We start from the raw sequence: 21,216 nt of genomic DNA, 5'->3' as shown, positions 1-21,216 counted from the left end.
ATCGTCCCTCTTCAAAGTAAAGCTAGACAAAATTGATTTTCAACATAAGGACAGACACAGACACACACACACATTTTAAATCTTTCTTTTTTTTTTTTTGAAGATGGAGATGAATACGCTCATAAGAACTAGAGCCAGACTCAACCTCACAAAATCCCCCCCATATAAACCCCAAACCTGAAATTTCACTAAATTTCACCCAACATTGAAATTTAATAATTTGTTTTACTAACCCTCATTTTTCACTAAATTTCACTAAACATTCTGTACCGATTCATCCCATATAAACTGAGTGTGAGTCTGGTTCTGCCAAGTTTGGGTATGATTAAAACTCTCTATAGTCAAGTTATGGGAGTGATTTTTTTTTCTAATTGCGGATGCATCACAGACAGAGCGACAGAGCGCCAACACTACAACTCCCAAGATGCCTTTGGATCTGACGCGCATGACGTATCGCAGAGGAGGGGCGTGCATATTTTCGCCCCCCATATTTTATTTACTATATTTATTTATTTATTTTATTTTTTTTACCAAGGCAAAAATGGAGAGCGATAGTCACCTATGTGATGTAATGAATACGGGGGATTAACCGTGCCGTATTGAGGCTGTCATCCAGCTGACACACAACACATCTGAAAACACACAACACAACACAGAGCCACACAATAGAAAACGAGAACAATAGACACGCTCAGCGCTCTACTCATAATTTCTCTTTCATTTTGACCATTTTTTTTATTGCAATTACCAGAAATCCGCCAGTGGGTGTTAGCTGCTGCGGAGGATTATACCTGTTTTTAACGAAACGCTCTCAGTCACAATTTGCCATTTTACATGTTTTGAAGCCCCACGGGAAGAACACGTTGTGAGACTGCGATACAGAGAGAGAGGGAGTGAGAGAGTGTGTGTGCGTGTGTGTGTGTGTGTGTGTGTGTGTGTGTGTGTGTGTGTGTGTGAGTGAGAGAGAGAGAGAGAGAGAGAGAGAGCGAGAGAGCGAGAGAGAGAGAGAGGGTGAGAGAGAGAGTGAGAGAGAGAGGGTCAGAGAAAGGAGTAGCCAAGTGAATGGGCACGACTCAGTATTGCGCCCCTCAATTTATCGCTATCGATCAGTTTGGCAATCATTGTGCTGGAGCCGTTTAGATACACAGTGGATAGGCTTGAAGGCTAGGCTAGCCTGCGAGCTAGCCGATACGTGAAGCCAACAACATGGGACGCATGTGAACGTGTCTCACACGGGGAGTTACGAGCAGCAGCCTGGCAGGGAGAAAGAAACAAGGAAGCGGACAGCTAGCTGGCTAAACCAAAGCTAACGTTGGCTAACTGCTGGCTAATATTATTTCTAATGAGCGACCAAGGAGTATGCGACCTGATACGAAGAGGTTAGTGCTTGCATTTTGCTTTTCCACCGTCACACAGATTTTACGATCATCCATCTGCCACTTTGCTTTTTTATGATGCTGCTCAATAATGAAAGAGGAAGCATATTGCAGGGGCGAATGGAGAATAGTTAGCCAGCTAACGTTAATGTTAGCAAGCGTACCTTGTTAGATTACGGAGGATGCAGATAGTGTGTGTTATTTCAGATGTGTGGGATTGTTTATTTGAGTAACGATATAGCTAATGTTTATAGCTGCTTGCTAGCATTGTTGTGTTTGCATGCATTAGCTAAATGTAGGTTACTATTAATAGGCTAGCTTGTGTGAAGCAGCTAGCTGGCTAGCAGCTATCTCGCAAGTGGTGCCAGATGCGCATCTTCATTATTCTTGGCCAGCTAACTTATGTTAGCTAGCTTGATGGTTTTGTAACCTCTGTCCAATCTTACGCTATAGGCCTTCATTTGGGCAGACGTATCTGCACAGTATGAAAAGTTCCCATATAATTAATAAGCCAAATGCAGTCCAGTTGATGTGGAGACATGAGTAATTGATCACACATTCACAGTCCAGTGGGCTACCTAACGTTAGCTCACCACCTTAGTTGGCTGAGCAGCCTGCCTGCTTTCTACTGCTTTTTGCGGTTACTTGTAAGAAAACTGCGACTGTTATTAGCTTGCCCTCTTATTACAGTGATGACAATTTGTATATGAATGCTTTATTACTGTTGGATGAATCAGATATGTTTTAGTAATTGCAGGAACGAGCCTTACTGTGGCCAAGCACACCCACCAGCTACCAGCCCTTGGCATTAGTTAATTTCTGGAAACAGCTTGGAGGAGGCAGGCAGGCTGAATGGAAATGGCTGTAGTGATTTCATTAGATTATGTTTTTATGTGAGGGACTTTCATCTTTCTTTTTTCTGCAGTGTCACCCTCTCTCTCTCTTGCTCCATCCTTGTCTTTCTCTGCCAACCTCTCACAAATTAGGAGACTGGGATGAAGGACAGTCAGTCAGACAGATGGAAGGAGAGATATTCCCTTCTAACCCACTACTGAATTGTTGCATGTATCAGATCAGTCCTTATGTGGGCTTACCGGACACTGACCACCCTGCAGCTATAAGAGCTGTTCTGTGATCAGTCCTCATATCTGCTCATGGCACACTGTGACCACCAGCACAAATTCCTGTATGTTTACTGTACTTGGTGATTTCAGTGACTCTGATTCTCATCTAAATTCTATCAGACCAAGATGTGAAGCCACATTCAAACCCAGGTATATGTACTCACACCCAGGGACTGCATGTTTAACTAACTACTTCCATTAGTGGGTTAGGAAATTCAGTTTCCAGTCCTTCTTGGTTGTATTTACACTTTACACTATTTACACAACCCAGAGTCATATTTTACCTTGCTGTTTATGCTAGATCCATGTCAAGTACCAGTCTCTCCTGGGCCAGACATCATCTTTATACCTCAGTGTTTCTAAACCTATGGATTACATCTGGGTCCCCGGGGCGAGACGCAGCGTAACAAGTTCAGGTCTCAGGCTGCAAAAAAAAGTTAAAGAAACCCTGCTGCTACGTTTGTGCTCGGAACAACGGCGCTGTTTCAACCCCGGACTGATGCAGAGAAGATTAGCATGGCCCATGCAAAAAAGGCTGACACGCAAATCTGTGAAGCGCTCCTCGATGTGCCGCTGCACCAAGAGAAACTCCTCTAGATTTATTGCACTTGGCAATCAAAGGGAGTTTTTTGAGTCGGACCAGCAGAGGCGCCTAACTGCCGAAAAGTTAGAGCCACTACAGGTCCGGTGTTTAGGATGAATCATGCAAATACAGATAAAGGCTCTGAGCCGCAGACAGAGCTGGAACTGGGAATGAGGTGGTGAGGGAAGGAAACTATTTCTTTTTGTTTTGGTCTGCAGGCCTCAGTAGCTGTTAAGTCCCAAAATTCACCTGCCACTTTCTGCAGCCAGTTGGTTTTTAGAGTGAAAAAATACCTTCGAAGTACTGACTGGTTAACTGCTAAAGTGGCTCGTGTTTTTAGAGGAACTTCCTCGCCCCATCCAAAATTGACCAGCATGCAGCGGGGTGGCTGGTGTTCACTCCCTGCCCTGGGTGGTGATGACTGGGGTTTCCAACCAGAACCTGGAACCAGAGTTCTACCAAAAACATCCCAGAAAACAGCACAGCCAGACAGACAGCTAGTGATTTGATTTCAGGCATTGGCAGCTCCCACCTGTCTGTCTCTCTCACTGTGTGTGTGTGTTTGTTTTTTATTTCTCTCATTCTCTGCTCTCCCCCTCCTTCCATCCTCTGCTTCTTTATACATTATACAGTGTTTCTCCCCAGTGTATAGAGATATATAGGAATCTTAGGAAGGCTGTAGGCAGGTTTGCTTGTTTGTTATTGTATGCAATATTAACCTTTCACCTATCTGTCTGTCTGTGTGTGTACATGTGTGCACTCTCCCTGTCTGTCTGTGTGTGTGTTTGTGTGTGTGGTCTCTCTCTCTGCATGTTTACGTTCTGTTTGTGTGTATGTATGCGTGCTCTCTCTCTCTCTCTCTATCTCTCTCTCCCTCTCTCTCCCTCTCTCCGCAGCTGACTTGTTTGGGGATGTCGGGCAGTAAGGCGCTGGGCGGGGGGGCTGGCGGGGGGGCGAGGCGCAGGAGGACGCGGTGCCGGCGCTGCCAGGCCTGCATGCGGACCGAGTGCGGCGAGTGTCACTTCTGTAAGGACATGAAGAAGTTCGGAGGGCCCGGCCGGATGAAGCAGTCCTGCCTCCTGAGACAGTGCACCGCGGTGAGTGGGACACACACACACACACACACACACGCAGAGCTGTGGGTTCACACTGAGCATTTTGGTTGGTGTCTCGCTCTATTCTGACTGATTGTGGGCGGTGTGAGAGGCTGCAGCGGTCTGCGGCTACAAAGTTTTCAACAGACAAATCATGTAGTTTTTGCTGCTCTGGTATTACCTGTCATAACGCTGCAATGTTCTGACATAGCCAGCTGGCAAGCGCTAATTAGGCAGCATTCATCAAAAATAAACAGAAAAGACCTCAAATAAAATGATTTCACTATTGACCCCAGTGATGGGGTCAATAGTAACCGTTCTCCACGCTTCGTTTTTGAGACGTTTCTTCCTGTCGTCTTTCGCATAAAAGTTGCTGGGAAGCTTTGAACGACTGGAATCAACTTGTTCCTTCAGCCGTGACTGACTTTTCTCGACAAGTTGGTTTCCAGATTCCCCGGTCGCTCGGCTCTATAGGAAACGATTGGACGTCTGGTGACTTGTTGATCATGTTGTTTGCAGTGTGAACGCATGTTAAGAGCACAGACACATGCAATGCAGCAAGACACACATGCATTAGTCCTGTGTAGCTCAACGGGCAGAGCAAGGCACGAACGCTGCTGGGAGTTAGGAGTTTGATTCCCACTAAAAAACGTAAACACTGTAATACGCTTTGTATAGAAGTGTCCACCTTATGGCATATGCAGGTACACACACACACACTCACACACGCTGAAGCATGCAGGCACACGTGTAATGTGCCGATTGAAGTGCTCTTAACAAAATAGTAAACAGTTCATCCCGAATAAATCTTTACCTGAGATATGATCTGCTGTGTGGAGCACTGAGCTCACATGGAGGCAGTCGGCGAGACAGTTTCAAACAAGAGATTTGCATGCGCAGCACACACACATATTGCAAAGTGCTCACTTAGGTTGAAAGGCCTCCATTTGCATGTATCAACAAGACTTTAACCACAGTAGCGCACACAGCGAATCGAGTTGAACTTGAACGTTGGTTTATATTGAGTCCTCTGCAGCCGTGGAGTGAGCTGCTCACAATCAGAGGCACTTTAATCGGCGAGGACAATAACTGTAGAGGAATTTGCCTCTGTGCTGCTGGTGTAAACACATATGAATAACTATTGTAACAGAAATGCATACTGAGACACATGAGGACAACAGGAGCTTACAGAGTGTAAAGCGGCAGTGCAAGACATATTACGGACAGCAGACTATATACTTCACTCTACAGACAGACAGTAAAGTAAATGTGTTTCAACTGTGTGGTGTTCAGTTGTGGGTGCAGCTGCAGAGGAAAGTGCTGTGACCAGTTTGGCCCAGTTTACCACGAGGAAGTTGTACTGGATAGAATGAGATGCAGGAAAGGGAGAAATAGTTGGGAGCGCCACGGTTTCTGACTTTATTTGCGTTGTATTTCCTCTTTTGACAAATCCAATACAGTCCTTTGCACAGCTGAGCGTTGTTGGGTGTCGGGTTAGGGCTGCACGATATATCGTTTCAGCATCGTCATCGCGATGTGCGCATGCGCAATAGTCACATCGCAGGACGTGCGATGTCAAGTAAGGCAAATTAACTCAAACACGTCATGCTTTTTTGCTGCTTGATACAAAAGGAAAACTCGCACGGTTCTCATTTTCCATGACTAATCTACAAGAGAAGTCTGTCTGATATAACATAATTTACTCCATCGATTTAAGGGTTTGTTATAAGAGTAGCGTATGTTACCTTTCCAGCTTTCGCGGCTCCGAACCGTAGTTGGGAAGCCTCTGGTGTTGTGCTAGCCTACTTTAGCTTAGCCTGGCTCGTAGCTGGTAACAAGCTTTTTACTAAGAGTCCGGACCGACTCTGCAGTGGAGAACTGGCACTTTATTTCGGTACAGCAGCGAACATAACGCACGGCCTCTCGGTGACGCTCTAAGCTCTTTTCCCGCTAACTATGGTAACTTTACTCACTTAGCATCCTGCAACTCACTCTGGCTGCGGCTAAAAACACACTCACTTCCTACTACGTCACCCACAAGGCCACCTTCTTAAAGGGGCAAGGCTTGATAGAGCTATTCAAGTCATTTGGTGAAAATTCCTGTATTTTTTCATATCGCAATATATATCGCAGAAAAAAAAAAATATTGCAATGTCAGTTTTTTCCAATATCGTGCAGCCCTAGTGTCAGGTCTTTGTTGCCTGCAGACACACTCGCTGACTCGTACTTGCAGTTAGCCCCAAAACCTTTAAACTGTGAGCATCCAACCTGCTGAAGTGTCCTTGAGCAAGACACTGAATCCCTACCAGCTGTTAGCTATAGCTGACCTCTGACCTCCCACGTGAAAAGAGAAATTTCCCTACAAGGATTTAATAAAGTGTCACACAGATGAAACCTGAAGGCAGCCAGAGAGCAGAAACCTCCACCAATGTTGGACGATTCTCCAACTTGCCGTTACACCCAAAGACAGAATTCTTAAACTTTACATTAAATTGATTTCTTGACCCTGTAAACATGTCTGTAGGGTTTGGAATCTACTCTCTGTCTCTGTTAGTTTCATAGGTTTGGCTAAAGAACAGACTGACGGCTAAAGAACAGACTAACAACGATGTTTTGGTCTCTTTCGCTCAGCTGAGACACCAGGCGTGACGGTGAAGGCCACAGTGGCTGGTGCATCCCAGAATGCACCAGCCACTTTCACTATTTTACTTGCCACAGAGGCTTAAATTTAACCATCCAAAACACAAGATTACTAACAAATTAAGACACTGGACCTGAGAAAGCTCACACAGCTGAAACAGTATTTCTTCTCTCAATAAAATGTTTCTTTCTTTCTCTCACTCTCACTCTCTCTTGCTCTCGCTCTCTCTCTCTCTCGCGCTGCATGCCTGTCCCTTTTTAAATTGACTTATTTTGTGTTTTTTTTTTTTTTTTAATTATGCAACGGCTTTAAAATGTTTTTCATGAGCTCTGGGGTCACGAAACTCACTCAGCCGCTGAAAGATGCCGAAAAGCCTCAGTTCAGGCAAAGACAACGTGAATCATGGGAAACTTTTCACACAGCGACAGTGCTGTCCTCTGGTTCACTTAGTAACATGTTGAGGACACACACACACACACACACACACACACACACACACACACACACACACACTCATACAGAGCACAGAGTTGTATGCTGGCATTTCCTGGTACGCTCAATGACATGTTAACACACACACTGATATGTCGTTACCACACGTACACACACACAGAGCATAGATTTATATGCTGGCATAATCTCCTGGTACACCCACTGATAGGTTGGACACACACACACACACACACACACACACACACACACACACACACACACACACACACACAAAGAGGACAAGGCTGTTCACTGGCAGTGTAGTGATGGTTAGAAAACGCAGTCAGAGAAAGGAAAAGATTAGCTAGCTATTAGTCCGGCTGAATAGGAGCACTCTGCATGGAAGCTGACACACACACACACACACACACACACACACACATACATACATACATACACACACTCACACACTCGCACACACTCAGAATGTCTTCTTGAAAGACTGAAGGTGTGATTGTGTCGATGCTTCAAATAGCATCAACCGAGAGCTGGAGCCCAGCAGGCGACGATGCTGGGTTTCCGTGGCAACCGGAGATGGTTTCTGGCGCTGTGTGTGTGTGTGAGTGAGTGAGAGAAAGAGAGAGAGAGAGAGAGAGAGTTGGCTTTGATCCATCACTGTGGTTTCACAGGGATGCGCTCACAAACCAACACACACACACACACACACACACACACACACACACACACACACACACAGAGAGAGAGAGAGATACAGTGAACCAGTCTTTCTTCTGTTACTCACATCTTCTTTCTAAAAACCTAATCAAAAGCCTTTGGGTGTGTGTGTGTGTGTGTGTGTGTGTGTGTGTGTGTGTGTGTGTGTGTGTGTGTGTGTGGGAGGGGAGGGGGGTTGCTTGTGTGGTTCCAGAAAAAGGAGGTTGGGGATGAGGAGGAGGAGGGAAGATAAGGATGAGGAGGTATGAGAGGATGAGTGGTAGGAGGGGGAAAAGGAGGGCATGTAGGTTTCTTGTGCTTACAGGAGGATGGGGGGGGGATTAAGAGGAGGAGGAGGAGGAGGAGGTGGTGTACGTTCCAGAAATACGAGGAAGATGAGGAAGCATTGGTTTCTGTTAGTTTCTGCGATCCCCAAGGGGGAGGAGGAGGAGGAGGAGGAGGAGGAGAAGCGAGGGAGGTGTAGGCTTACAGGAGGAGGATGGAAGTAGGATTCCTGATTCCTGCTTATAGGAAGAGAAGGGAGGAGAGCAGTGATGGAGAGGAGGAGAGGATGCAGGTTTCAGGAGGCGGAGGAGGGAGGAGGAGGAGGGAGGAAGAGGGTGGAGGAGGGAGGAGGAGAAACCCCTCCTGTGTTTCTGGGAGGAGGAGGAGGAAGCAGGAAAGGTGGAGGAGGTGCTGTTTGTTACAATGAGGCTTCCCAGAAGGAGGAGGAGGAGGAAGAGGGAGGAGAGGAGAAGGATGATGATGATAATGATGAGGTTTAAGTTTCTCTTATGTTCCCAGAAGCAGGATGAGGAAGAGGAAGAGGAGGATGAGGAAGAGCAGGTGTCTGTTTTTATCTTCACTTTCTCCTGATTCATATCACTTGTGGAGTTTCAGTCTCATTCTGACCACATTTCTAAATCTGGGAGAGACAGCAGCTGCCACTAATACAGAGCTGGAAACAGAAAACACACACTCTATTAGTAATAGTACTATCACTAAACCCGCTGTGTGTGTGTGTGTGTGTGTGTGGATGCAGCTCTTGTGTTTGTGTGTGTGTGGTTCAGATTCCCCTGAGTCATCACTTCTCCCGTTTCCTGCTGAAGAAGAGTCTCACGTTAGTTCCTGGGTTCAGCTGAGTCACAGACAGACAGACACACACACACACACACACACACACACACACACACACACACACACTGGACTCTGGACAGATCAGTTTTCAGACGGGGCAGCGGCAGACTAAAAGGTCAGAGAGGTCGCCGGGTCGAATACCCAGAGCGTCTGAGAAATGAGAAGAAGTTAGGCTGCGTTCACACCAAGCATGTTTAAAGCGGTTTATCTGAACTCTGCAGCGTTTCCTCCTTTAGTTCAGTGGGTTTCTCCAGGTGAGAACGATGACCTTTGAACTCTGGTGGCACCAAAGCAACGGCACCGAGAGTCTCAGTCCTCTAACAAGAGAACGAAACGCAAGGGATTATGGGTAGAAGGAGACGGATGCGGTTCCTCATGCTTGGAAAGCCTAGCAGAGCAAAATGAAGTCTGGACTGATGCTCATATTCAGCTGTTTCTTCATGTGTTCTGAACTGGTATGAACACCACAGAAGAAGAGACAGACGAGTCCATCATGCTGAGATAAAGTTACAGGAACTGGAGTCAGATTTGTTTTGATGACAGGTCACCAAAACGCTGACCAATAAACGAGCTGCTTGTGAGTCATGTGACTTTTGTTTACAAGCTCTTGTTGGCTTGCAGTTGGTCGGTGTGTCAACGTAAACAAACCAAATACAAAAATCTACTTTTCCACTGTGGTTTGGACCAAAGACAACCAGCTGTAATTGTGATTGCAGCCTAAACAGCTACTTCTTTGTGTATCATGATGATTATAATTGATCTCCATGATACGGAAAACAAAATTATTTTACAGCATTTTTTACATCTTACATAAACATCTTGACTGTTCTTTTTTTTCCTCTATTTTACACATAAACACATATATAAATGTACTAAAAGGAAGCAAAACCCATATACAGAAAAAATACACTCAAAAATACCCAGAGAAAACAACATCTTGACTGTTTTCAACTACAGCGGACACTCTATTTCTCTATTTATTATAGAGAAATAGAGGTTTATTAATGGTGATATCTAAAATTATGCTATATACATTATTATCTGTGCCTCCCCATGATCAGGCTCCTCACTGTAAATCTGATACTGTTTTTTGAGTCCACATTAGAAGGGAAAGCTTCCACCGTGATGAATGATGATGCAGAGTGAAAGTGGATGTTAAGCGACGGTGCAGGAGCATCTGCAGCCTCACGGTTGGAGGAACAGGCCCGCGCCTGAACGTCCCAGCGGGAACTGAACCCCTAATGAACCTGGCAGTGCGAGCGCCCCGCTCTGCCCACTGAGCTCTAAATCAGCGAAGACAAATTTCAGATGAACCTGACTGTACATTAACGCTCTCCTCTCGCTCCTCCCACTGAAATGAGATCCTCGTGGAGAGAGCTGGGGGTTTCTAATATTTCGCGAGTATTGGTGTGTTTTGATTTGTTAATTTTTCTTATATTTCATGTGTCTCTCTGCAGCCGGTGTTGCCCCACACGGCGGTGTGTTTTGCGTGCGGCGAGGCGGGGAAGGAGGACACGGTGGACTCAGAGGACGAGAAGTTCAGCCTCTCCCTCATGGAGTGTACCATCTGCAACGAAATCATCCACCCCAGCTGCCTCAAGGTGCGTTTGTGTGTGTGTGTGTGTGTGTGTGTGTATGTGTGTGTCAGCCATCTCAAATTGTGTCTACACTACCAGTCAAAAGTCTGGACCCACCTGACTGAATGTTCTGTGTTTTTCATTCTCTTAAAGCCATTCTGATCTAAAGGCTTCTGCTTAAATGCTTGAAATTAGTTTCTTAGACAAATATAAATAGTGAAGTTGATCCTATGTATGAATTTCTTTCCAAAGCCTTTGCCTTTCCATCAAGGCAAAGGGCGGCTACTTTTAAAGAATCTAAAATATAAGATAGTTTTGATTTGTTTAACACTTTTTTTGGTCCCTGCATAATTCCATTTGTGTTATTTCATAGTTTTGATGTCTTTACTATTATTCTAAAATGTGTAAAATAGTAAAAATAAAGAAAAATGTGTGTGTCCAAACTTTTGACTGGTAGTGTATGTGTGTTTGGAGGTGTTTATATGTGTAGATTTATTAGGGCAGGGCAGTGGTTCTCAAAGCGGGGTCCAAGGACCACCAGGAGGTCCTTGAGGAGGGTCCGGGGGGTCGCCTAGCCCCAAAGGGACGCTAGATGGCGTTGACTTGTACATGCCATTACTAGCATCTGAAAGACAAGGTTAAGAAACGAGTAAAATATAAACTTTACTGTCATTCAGAACTCGCTTCTTACCCCGCAAAGTATCATGCACACTCCTTCTCTCTCACAGGGTTTGGTATATTGTCAAAAGACTTTTATTCTGAAGGGCTGCGTGAACTCTGCGTTCAGCAGCGTAGAATCAACGTCATCAGCAAGCTAGCATTAGCTTTAGCACCCAGTAAAGTGATAAAATCTTCTGAACTTCTTACTGATTACTAATGATCATTACTCATTTTCAAAATTTTATTGTGTGTAAATATCTTATGAAAGCACAAATACTCATTCCCCCAAAATATCGTCACATTATCGAGTTATTCGGTCTAAAATATTGTGATATTTGATTTTGTCAACATCTCCCAGCTCTAAGTTCAACACTACAGCAGGAATACAAATCTTCCCATATGCAGGTCGCTGTGGCCTGTGTGGGTCTGTGTGTGGGTACATGACATGGAAATGTTCGAGACGCCCTGTGTTAGGGTGTGTGTGTGTGTGTGTGTGTGTGTGTGTCTTATGGCATGTACCATCTGTGCCAAGATTGTCCACCCCAGCTGTCTCAAGGTGGGGCCAAGTGTGTCTGTGTGTGTGTGTGTGTGTGTGTGTGTGTGTGTTTCTGTAAGCGTTGCGACTGTGCAGGCCACGTATGTGCACACTCAGCATATGTCAGCGTGCCTCTGACTCCATGCAGCTGACGTGACGTTGCATGTTTCCCCACAACACGCTCTTCGTTACCGCTACGCCTGCGTACCGCCGACCTTCTAAAAATACAACGAACGGAAATGGATGCAGATTCTGGGAATTTACATTTTTGATGAAAATTTAATAGATGAAAATTTAATGATCCCGAGGAGAAATTGGGTCATTGCAGCAGCGAAGAATAAGATGTAGATAATAACACAATTAAAGCAGATTGAAGGTGAAAGATGCAGCGTCTTCGTCATGCTGATGCAGAGCTGCTGGTGGTTTCTTGCTGTGTTGACCGTTAGATTCACAGGTTAAAAGGTGTTTGCAGTTCACAGAAGTCGAGCCGGACCAACGCAGAGCGAGCGAGCCGGTTGAGGAATCTTTCTTATTGAGCAGTATCTGTTTAATGAAAGCATCCTTCCTTTTATTAATTAGATAAGTTGCATCGTGAAACTGAATATTTACACCGTAGCTAAGTATTCTCACAAAACTGCCACAACAGTCTTCTCGTCTTCAAATGAAATTTACCTGCTGTTTCATCTCCAGTTTGTCTCAATTAGTGTGCATGGACTGCCACATTACATAGATGTACAGCAATATATATATATATATATATGTTGCTAAATCCTCTGATTGTTAGGTAACACAAATTGTAACGCAAATCGTTGTATAAGCAGTGCTTCTGTTGTCATGGTGACGTCATATTGGACGAAGCGGAGGAACAGGACGACATCTTGTTCTACGACTTGGAAGCGTTCACGTGTTTCTCTCTTTGAAACGCCCACGGCCTAAAATATTTTTTATTTACAAACTTAAAATCAACCATAAACAAAATGCGGCAGATATTACTCGCCTTTTGTAAGAAGAGTTGAATGTATTAGTGTGCCAAAAAATCCCATATCCTAGTTGTAATTGCCACTAGAAGGCTGACATGAATGTTTTTTCCCAGTCGGCCGTTTATTTCCGTGTATTTACGGTAAATCCGACATGACATAAACGTGGCATGAGTGTGTATGTGATATATTGCAAGCTGTGTTTTCTAATGGTTCAGTTCCTAATGTTAACTAGCGAGCCAAGTTTCCTCACGCTCTGTGTTCTCCACGGAAGAGACGAAGGCGGAGGGAGCCAGAGAGCTGACATCACATTCAAATGCTATTAATTACTATATTAATGAGGTCTGCATGTCATCAGCATGAATACACAGTCTGCTCTTGTTTCGATTCCTTTCCATGTTGAACGAAGGCGCGTAAAAATAAATAATCTCTGCAACATTTGCTCATGCCATCTGCCTTTCTGAACACACGCTCAGTCGCTTTCCTCGGCACCAATAAGGATAAAAGATAAAGATGAAGACAAACTTTTTTTTTGATCCCCGAGGGGAAATTGGGTCATTGCAGCAGCAAAAAATAAAGGTGTAGGTTGGAGAACAAAGAGAATAGTAATGAAGGATATAAATAAAAATGGAATAAAATTAAAGAGAGAGTGTCTCTGTGGTGCCAATAAAATGTTTTGACTGAAACACACACAAGTAGGAGGGAAAAGAGTTTTTATTGTAGGAATACAAGGTTTGGAAACCTTAATCAACACCTGTACTCCTCTAGTCTAGTGAGATTTCTATTCATTACAATGGAAACTGTAAATATACTGAACAAAAATATGAATGCAACATGTAAAGTTTTGGTCCCGTGTTTAATGAGTTAAAATATCCCATTAACTTTTCACGAAAAGCTTATTTCTCTCAAATCTTGTGCACAACTTTGTTTACATCATCTGTTTATGAACATTTCTCCTTCTCATCATTTAAAATCTTGAAGCTGGTTGCATGTTGCGTTTATATTTTTGTTCAGTGTATCTGAGTGATACTGATAGACAGATAAATGGATGGTTGGATATGGAAATGGATGGATGGATGGATAGATGGTTGAATGGATGGATGGATAGATGGTTGAATGGATGGATGGATAGAGAGATGATAGATAGATGACAGACAGAAACAGCTGTTCCAGCCCATAGTTTCATAAATTATTCTTTTTATGAAGAGATAGAAGCCGACTCCAGCAGGATTTTGTAACATCTATTAAAGGTGCTATGTGTAGCATTTTTAAACATGAATATCTCATTGTCAAGTGAACTGTGATACCTTGGTTTAATTACTGTAAACAAATGAGACTGTGATGGAGACGATTGGTTGTCTCTTTCTCACACCGGTGCTATTGTTAGTTCTACTAACTTCTAGTTTCCCTCCCCTCTCTGTCTGTTCTCTGTCAGTCTGCATACTTTTACTTTAACAGTGTGGGAACTTTCTCTGTTGTTTGCTGCAGCGACAGAGTCTCTGTTGAGGAAGTGCTGTTGTTGTAATAATGAGAAGTTTCTCTCTGATTATTGTCATTGTGAGAGAGAGAAAATGTGTAATAAATCCATAGAGAGATAAGTGTGTGTGTGTGTGTGTGTGTGTGTTAATATATTATTGCTGTGTTGCCTCCCCAGATGGGTAAAGCAGAAGGCATCATCAACGATGAGATCCCGAACTGCTGGGAGTGTCCCAAGTGCCACAAGGAGGGCAAGACCAGTAAGGTGAGAGCCGGGCCGCCGGGGCTGATGGGAGCTGTGGGCCCGGGGGTCAGAGCCAGGGGCTGATGGGAGCTGTGGGCCGGGGGTCAGAGCCAGGGGCTGATGGGAGCTGTGGGCCCGGGGGTCAGAGCCGGGGGCTGATGGGAGCTGTGGGCCCGGGGGTCAGAGCCGGGGCTGATGGGAGCTGTGGGCCCGGGGGTCAGAGCCGGGGCTGATGGGAGCTGTGGGCCCGGGGGTCAGAGCCGGGGCTGATGGGAGCTGTGGGCCCGGGGGTCAGAGCCGGGGCTGATGGGAGCTGTGGGCCGGGGGTCAGAGTCGATGAGCTGTCAATCACTAGGAAAACAACCCCGTTTTAGATATTTTGAAAATCTCCATAAGGACACACATCAGAAGAAGTGAAATTAGCTACTGAGACCAAAACCTCTTGTCGAAAAAAATGTATTGACTTAATATTTTTATCAGAAGTTGGGTTGTGGTCCATTGACTTCATGGAGTTTGTTGGTTTGGAGTCTTTTTGGAGCCGGACTCTAGTGGACTTTAGAGGAACTGCTGCTGCACAAACACTATCAGTAAAAAGTACAGCAGCCATTGTGCTCCATACAGACTCTTCATGATCACAGGAACAACTTCTATACCAACTTTTCTAATGCTACGTTTGTCCATTCTCATTCTGGTTGTTGCTGTTCTAAACTGTCATCTGCCTGTGTGCGGTGGGCCCCGCCTCTTCTTCGTTGTGATTGGTCAGCTCACAGAAAAGTAGTCGAAAAAGTCAAAAAGTTTAACTCTCCTCAGAAAGTGCTTTTGGATGTACGGCTGCCAGGCTAAACAAAGACAAACCAGCTACAGTGGAAGCATGGAAGTCTCCTAAGTCCATAATGTCTCCTAACATTTCTGATTTTATTTATTTATTTTATACTGATTAAAGGTGACTTACTTAGTGTAGCAATCTAATAACTTCATGCAACATTCAAATTATACTGCTACATCCCTCCTCCCTTTTTCCCCATCCACCCCCCTATTATTACTAGTGACAGTTTATGATTTGCTGTCTTATTTTCATATGAAAACCAATAAAAACTCTTGATCACAACAGAAGAAAGCGCTCAGCTGTAGCTAAAGTGAATCCAGACGATGTGTTTTTCCAATGCAGCTGCTTCCCGTCCGCCTTGTGGCCGCTCCCATCAGCTTTCATGTAAAAAAAAAGAAAAAACAAAAAAAAAGGCGCTGGCTGTTTGAGAAAAGCGGAGTACTGTAAACGCATCATGCTGCCACATCTCACCTCTGGTTCAGCTGTTACAAGTGTGAGTGTGTCTTCCCTGTGTGTGTGTGTGTGTGTGTGTGTCCAGGACCAGGCGGACGGTTCGGGGAAGCGGCGGCTGGACAACGGGGAGGTGGGCCGCTGGAAGCTGACGGACGACCCGCCGCCCAAGAAGAAAGCCCCGCCCTCCCTGGAGGACGGAGGGCGGACGGAGGGACACAAGAGGAAGAAGGAGAAGGAGCTGCCGCAGGACAGCGGGCCCAAGAAGAAGGTAGAGAGGAAGGAGAGACGGGGTTTATGTTTGAAAGAAGAAGAGGAGTTTCATGTCTCCTTCTTCTCTTTTCATGGTTTTATATGGTAACCACAGTGAGATGGTGTTCTGTGCCACAGTTTCACTGGTGGGCGGCTCTGTGCCAGTTAGAATAATAATAATAATCTTTATTTATATAGTTTTTATATTTCAAAACAAAGTTACAAAGTGCTTCACAATCAAGAGAGATAAAAGACAGGACAGATCAATAGTAATAATGATAATGTCATGTCAATAATAATGATGATGATGATGATATGGATAATAAAAACAATAAATAAACAAAAGGTAAGATAAATAGATCCAGCCATAGGGATGACAACACATGGGATGATATAACAGAGATGAAAAATGAATAAAAGTCAAAGGTTATAAAATAAATTATGATAAAAGTATGTTTTAAGAAGAGATTTAAAAGGTGATACTGACTCTGCCAGCCAGTTCAAACCAGTTAACTTCACTGACAGTACTGACAGTCAACCTGCTGTACTGTTTGTTTGGAATGAAAACCTGCAGATTTGTGTCTCTCATGGCACACGGATGCAACCACTGGCATGTTTTGATTTTGTTGTATGTTGAGAACGTGATCCAGCACTAACTGTCTGTCTCCCCCCGCCTCCCGTTCCCCTCCCAGATGAAGGGCGCCCATGAAAAACGCCTCAAAAAGGTACGTCACGTTTCAACTTAAAGTTCGTGCATTTGAAGCAAAAGCAAAGAACCGCTTGGAACATTTTTTTTGAAAGCTAGTGTTGTGTAGTCACAGCTGGATTATTTGGCGTGTGAAAGTTCTGCATCACCTGAAAGCAGTTTAAATTGTGTGAGACTTGACTTGATGCATGAAGAGAAGACTTGAGACTTGACTTGACTTGGGTTCTGGTGACTTGGGACTTGACTCTGACTTGTACTCTGATGACTTGAAAAGGTTTCTAAAGTCTTGACTTGAGATCTTGTGTTTGTGTAAATGACTCAGATTGAAAGTGATGAGATTTGTTCCAGCAGACGACTGAATTTAAATTCTGTTTTCTGAATTTGTATGGAATGATTGAATTTATTGAAGTTGAAACTGATTATAGAAATCAAACTCATGATGCTCTTACCAAGTTTTTATCCTATTAAAACCATATTGCATTGAAAAGTCCTAGATATTTAGTTTTATTTTAGATATTAAATTGATACTGGACTCTTGATTTGTTGACATTAATGACTTGGTAATCTACTTTTAGACTTGGGACTTGACTTGAGACTTGTGCCTCAACACTTGAGACTGACTTGGGACAATAAAGTTGAATCTATTCTAAAGAATACACAACTGAAAGAAAAAAAACAGACCAAAACCGCTCTTCTTGTAATGTGTCTGGGTTTGCATTGACCGCTGACCTGTTTCAAGGCAAAAGGAGAAAAAAATGTCAGGCAGCGACTGCAAACTAAGCAGATAATTTAGCTAGTAGCGTACAAATGTGTAGATCGATGGACAAAGCATCAGCGCCGTCTGCGGTCTGGCTGCAGAGGAGCGACGCCGAGCGGCTTCTCTGTTATCGTAAAGAAAACAGGATATACAGTAGTAACGTTACCTGTCGCCGTGCAGGAATGCAGATGCTGACGCTTCAGATCGGCTGCCTGCAGTGCACCAGAGAAGCGGCAAATTAGCAGTGTCAAATGATGCACGTCAATTAGATCAGATGAAACTTTTATGATCCCCGCGGGGCGACCGGGCTGTCGCCGCAGCAGAGAAACAAGAAGAAGACAAATGGAGAGCGATGAAGATAGTACAGATACGATACATCATCCAATTACAGCAGATAAACAGAGATACAGCGCGCAAGTGTGCATCACTAGCTGTTCACATTAGCAGGTGACGTGTACAGATGTGAGAGCAAATACACAGACAGGAATGTGTCCAGATGTGCAAACATGCATAGTAAGTTATAGACATTATCATTAGCAGATGTACAGAAATAGCCTATGTCCAGAGCAGGTAGTGTAAATATATGCAGAAATTAGTCCAGATGTGCAAATGTGTATTGTTGGCATGTACAGATGAACGTAGCGTACAGAGATGAGTCATATCTGTGTGTTCATTATTGTTTCAGAGGCATTAGAACCAGTTTGATGAAATCCCTGATTTTTGCTTTTTCTTTCTCTCTTTACCAGAAACCCAAGCAGGAGGCGTCAGAGTCTAACGGTCCCAACTCCTCAGGTGGCGGTGGAGGAGGAGGTGGAGGGGGGCAGGGCTCCTCGTCTTCCTCCTCCTCCTCTTCGTCCCAGGCCGGAGGAGGAGGCGGAGGAGGAGCGGGGGGGACGTCGAGCGCCGACCAGCGCTCCCACCACCGAGAGAAACTGGAGCGCTTCAAGAGGATGTGCCAGCTGCTGGAGCGTCTCCCGGAGTCGTCGTCCTCCAGCTCCTCCAGCTCCGAGTCCGACTCCGAGTCCGACTCGGACGACTCCTCGCGGGAGCCGGGGGGAGGAGGGGGAGGAGGCTCCTCCCCTTCGTCCTCCTCCCCGGCCCCGCCTCCTCCCGTCGTCTACGGTAACAGCAGCGGGGGGCGGGCGGAGCGCGAGCGCAGCCGCACCGAGCGGGAGAGAGAGAGGGAGAGAGAGCGGCGGCTGGCTGAGCTGGGCTTCAGCGCCAGCGAGGAGTCGGAGGGGGAGGGGGGCAGGGGGGAGGAGGAGGACAGGGAGCGGGAGGAGGAGCAGGGAGGAGGCACGGCGGACAAGGCCCGGCGGAGAGGAGCGGGAGAGGGGGGGCTGCAGCAGCGAGGCAGGAAGGGAGGGCTGATGGACGGAGAGGAGGAGGAGACGCAGACGACAGACAGGACCAGGAAGAACTCCTCCTCCCTGCCCCCGCCCTCCCCTCTCTCCTCCAATCAGACGCCTCCGTCCTCGGGCCACTCGGACGGCTTCACGGGGAAGCAGCGCAGCAACGGGCAGGAGGCGCGCAACGGACGGACTCGGGGAGGCGGAGGAGGAGGGAGGGAGGGCGGGGAGAAGGAGAACGCCAGCGGTGTGTTGTCCAATCACAGACACGGTGGGGGAGGAGGCGGGACCAAGGGCAGCGGGAGCCGCGGCAACAAGATCCGCAGCAACAGCAAGAACAGCCAGACGTCCGCCGGCTCCCGGAACAACAACAGCCTCACCCTCTCCTCCTCCTCCTCCTCTTCCTCGTCCATCCCCACCTCCAACGGGGGCGGGGGCGGCCCGGGAGGGGGCGGGCTCCTGATGTCGGCCATGGCGGCCTCGCCCCGCTCCCAACCGTCCCGCCTCGCCCCGCGCTCGCAGATGATGAAGCGCAGCCCGCCCGCCGTGCCCTCGCCCCCCCGGCCCGTCCAGATGGAGAGACATTTGGTCCGTCCGCCGCCCGCCTGCCCCGAGCCCAGCTGCCTGCCGCTGGACTCGGGCTCCTCCCACATCATGACCCGGGACGTCTGGCTGCGGGTCTTCCAGTCCCTCAGCCAGAGGGAGCTGTGCGTCTGCATGAGAGTCTGTCGCACATGGAGCCGCTGGTGAGACAAAAATCACTTGTTCACTTTAATTTCCCACGCCATAATATACAACTATTTAGCAATAAATCCCCCCAAAATTTACAAGATTTGTATTTTCTTGTATTTTTTCTATCAAAATCCCGGTGCTTTTACTTTGGAAAACAGTGTATCTTTAATAGTGACCTCATGCTGTACCAGGATAAATAAATAAAAACTCCCAACTAATAAAACATCACAGATTTTTGAACAGTCCCACCCCTCCGCCCCTCCCATCAAACAAAACCACCTCTCTCTCCCTAACTGATCTCCCATTGGTTTACGCTTTTGAATGATCCCGAAGTCCCGCCCCAACATCCTGTTTCAACAGGAAATACATCACACTGAAGAAGCAAGATGCTCTCAAAATGCTGTTTCATTGTGACTTTGAATACCAGCTGGGAAAACCCGTTCACTTCAGCCTCCTAGTGGTAATAACCAGTAGGAAGTGTGGGGAATATTTTGTCTTGCTGATCTCCCAAGGGAACATGGGAAAACATTTGATTAGGGCTGCACAGTGATAAAGATGCTTATTTTCCTGGATATTGTGACCACAATATAATCACTATTAGTCATTATTCCTAGTCTCAGTGATTCGTGGAACAAATTATTTTATTGCAGTTGTTGCATCTTACATTAACATCTTGTTAAAGTGGATCGATGTAAAATCAATTAATTATAATTTTTGTCAATTCAAAAATACCAAACATTTGTGGGTTGAAGCTCCACAATTGCCAAGACTTGCTGCTTTTTCTCCACTTCATACGTTTGGCTGCTGGCCAGACTGAGTAACCAATTTGAAGAATCACTTTGGTCTCTGGTGACATCATTTTTGACATTTTCTAGACTAAATGATTAATCGATTGATTGAAAAAATAATCGATAATGAAAATAGTGGTTGGTTGCAGCTCTATTTTCAACCACAGTGAAAGGAGTCGCTGTGACTGCTGTTGCTGTGGGACGCTCTGTTTGTTTTTTATAGATATGGTTAAAAGATTTAAAGTGGTAAGCCGCAAGAGCCTGTTTTTATTTGTTTACTTATTTAATCAGTTCAATTCACTAAACTTTATTTATCCCAGAGGGGCAGTTAGATTCTGGGCACAAATGACTAAAAACAACCCATAATACTACCACAATAACAGGCACATCTTTGTCACTCAGCCTCACTGTGGTGTTTCTGCTCTGCACTTCCCACAGATCACCTGTCAATCAAACAGTGTGGGCGGAGCTTGGATTTTCTGTTGCTGCAGTTTGAGTTGCTCTCTTTCTGTTCAGCCATGGTGGCTATCGCTGCTCATGCTAACTACCCAGTTCTTCTTCTTCTGTTTATTCCAAACAAACCGGAAACTTAAAACACATCACTTCCTGTGCGGCAGAGGATTTTTCCCGGGAAAGAGCTACCAGGCACCGGCTGTTTAGAACAGACAGTGGAGAAGATTTATGAACTGGATTTAGGTTGGATCACTGTTGAGTTATAGCAGTCGACAACAGTAGCAAAACAGACATTTATTTATATGAAAACGTTGCAGATTCTTACTTTAAGAC

General features: G+C 45.5%; 1 protein-coding gene and 1 non-coding gene across 2 annotated transcripts in view; both read left to right on the top strand.

The window, feature by feature from the left end:
- The first annotated feature begins 1,001 nt into the window (after nt 1-1,001).
- fbxl19 (F-box and leucine rich repeat protein 19) overlaps nt 1,002-21,216 on the top strand; it is a 26,032-nt gene continuing 5,817 nt past the window's right edge. The window contains exons 1-7 of the mRNA XM_078284826.1: nt 1,002-1,379; nt 3,980-4,180; nt 10,559-10,702; nt 14,505-14,591; nt 15,935-16,117; nt 16,791-16,823; nt 18,308-19,656. Coding sequence (XP_078140952.1) covers nt 3,995-4,180; nt 10,559-10,702; nt 14,505-14,591; nt 15,935-16,117; nt 16,791-16,823; nt 18,308-19,656 — 1,982 coding nt within the window. The 5' untranslated portion in view covers nt 1,002-1,379; nt 3,980-3,994. The remainder of the gene's footprint in view (nt 1,380-3,979; nt 4,181-10,558; nt 10,703-14,504; nt 14,592-15,934; nt 16,118-16,790; nt 16,824-18,307; nt 19,657-21,216) is intronic.
- LOC139910847 (U6 spliceosomal RNA) lies at nt 2,964-3,070 on the top strand. The gene has a single exon (XR_011784586.2). It is a non-coding gene; the product is annotated as a U6 spliceosomal RNA (small nuclear RNA).

Source organism: Centroberyx gerrardi, chromosome 7, assembly GCF_048128805.1.
Source record: "Centroberyx gerrardi isolate f3 chromosome 7, fCenGer3.hap1.cur.20231027, whole genome shotgun sequence".
Taxonomy (NCBI): domain Eukaryota; kingdom Metazoa; phylum Chordata; class Actinopteri; order Beryciformes; family Berycidae; genus Centroberyx; species Centroberyx gerrardi.
Note: the sequence above shows the minus strand (reverse complement) of the source record. Positions and strands in the feature narration are given on the sequence as shown.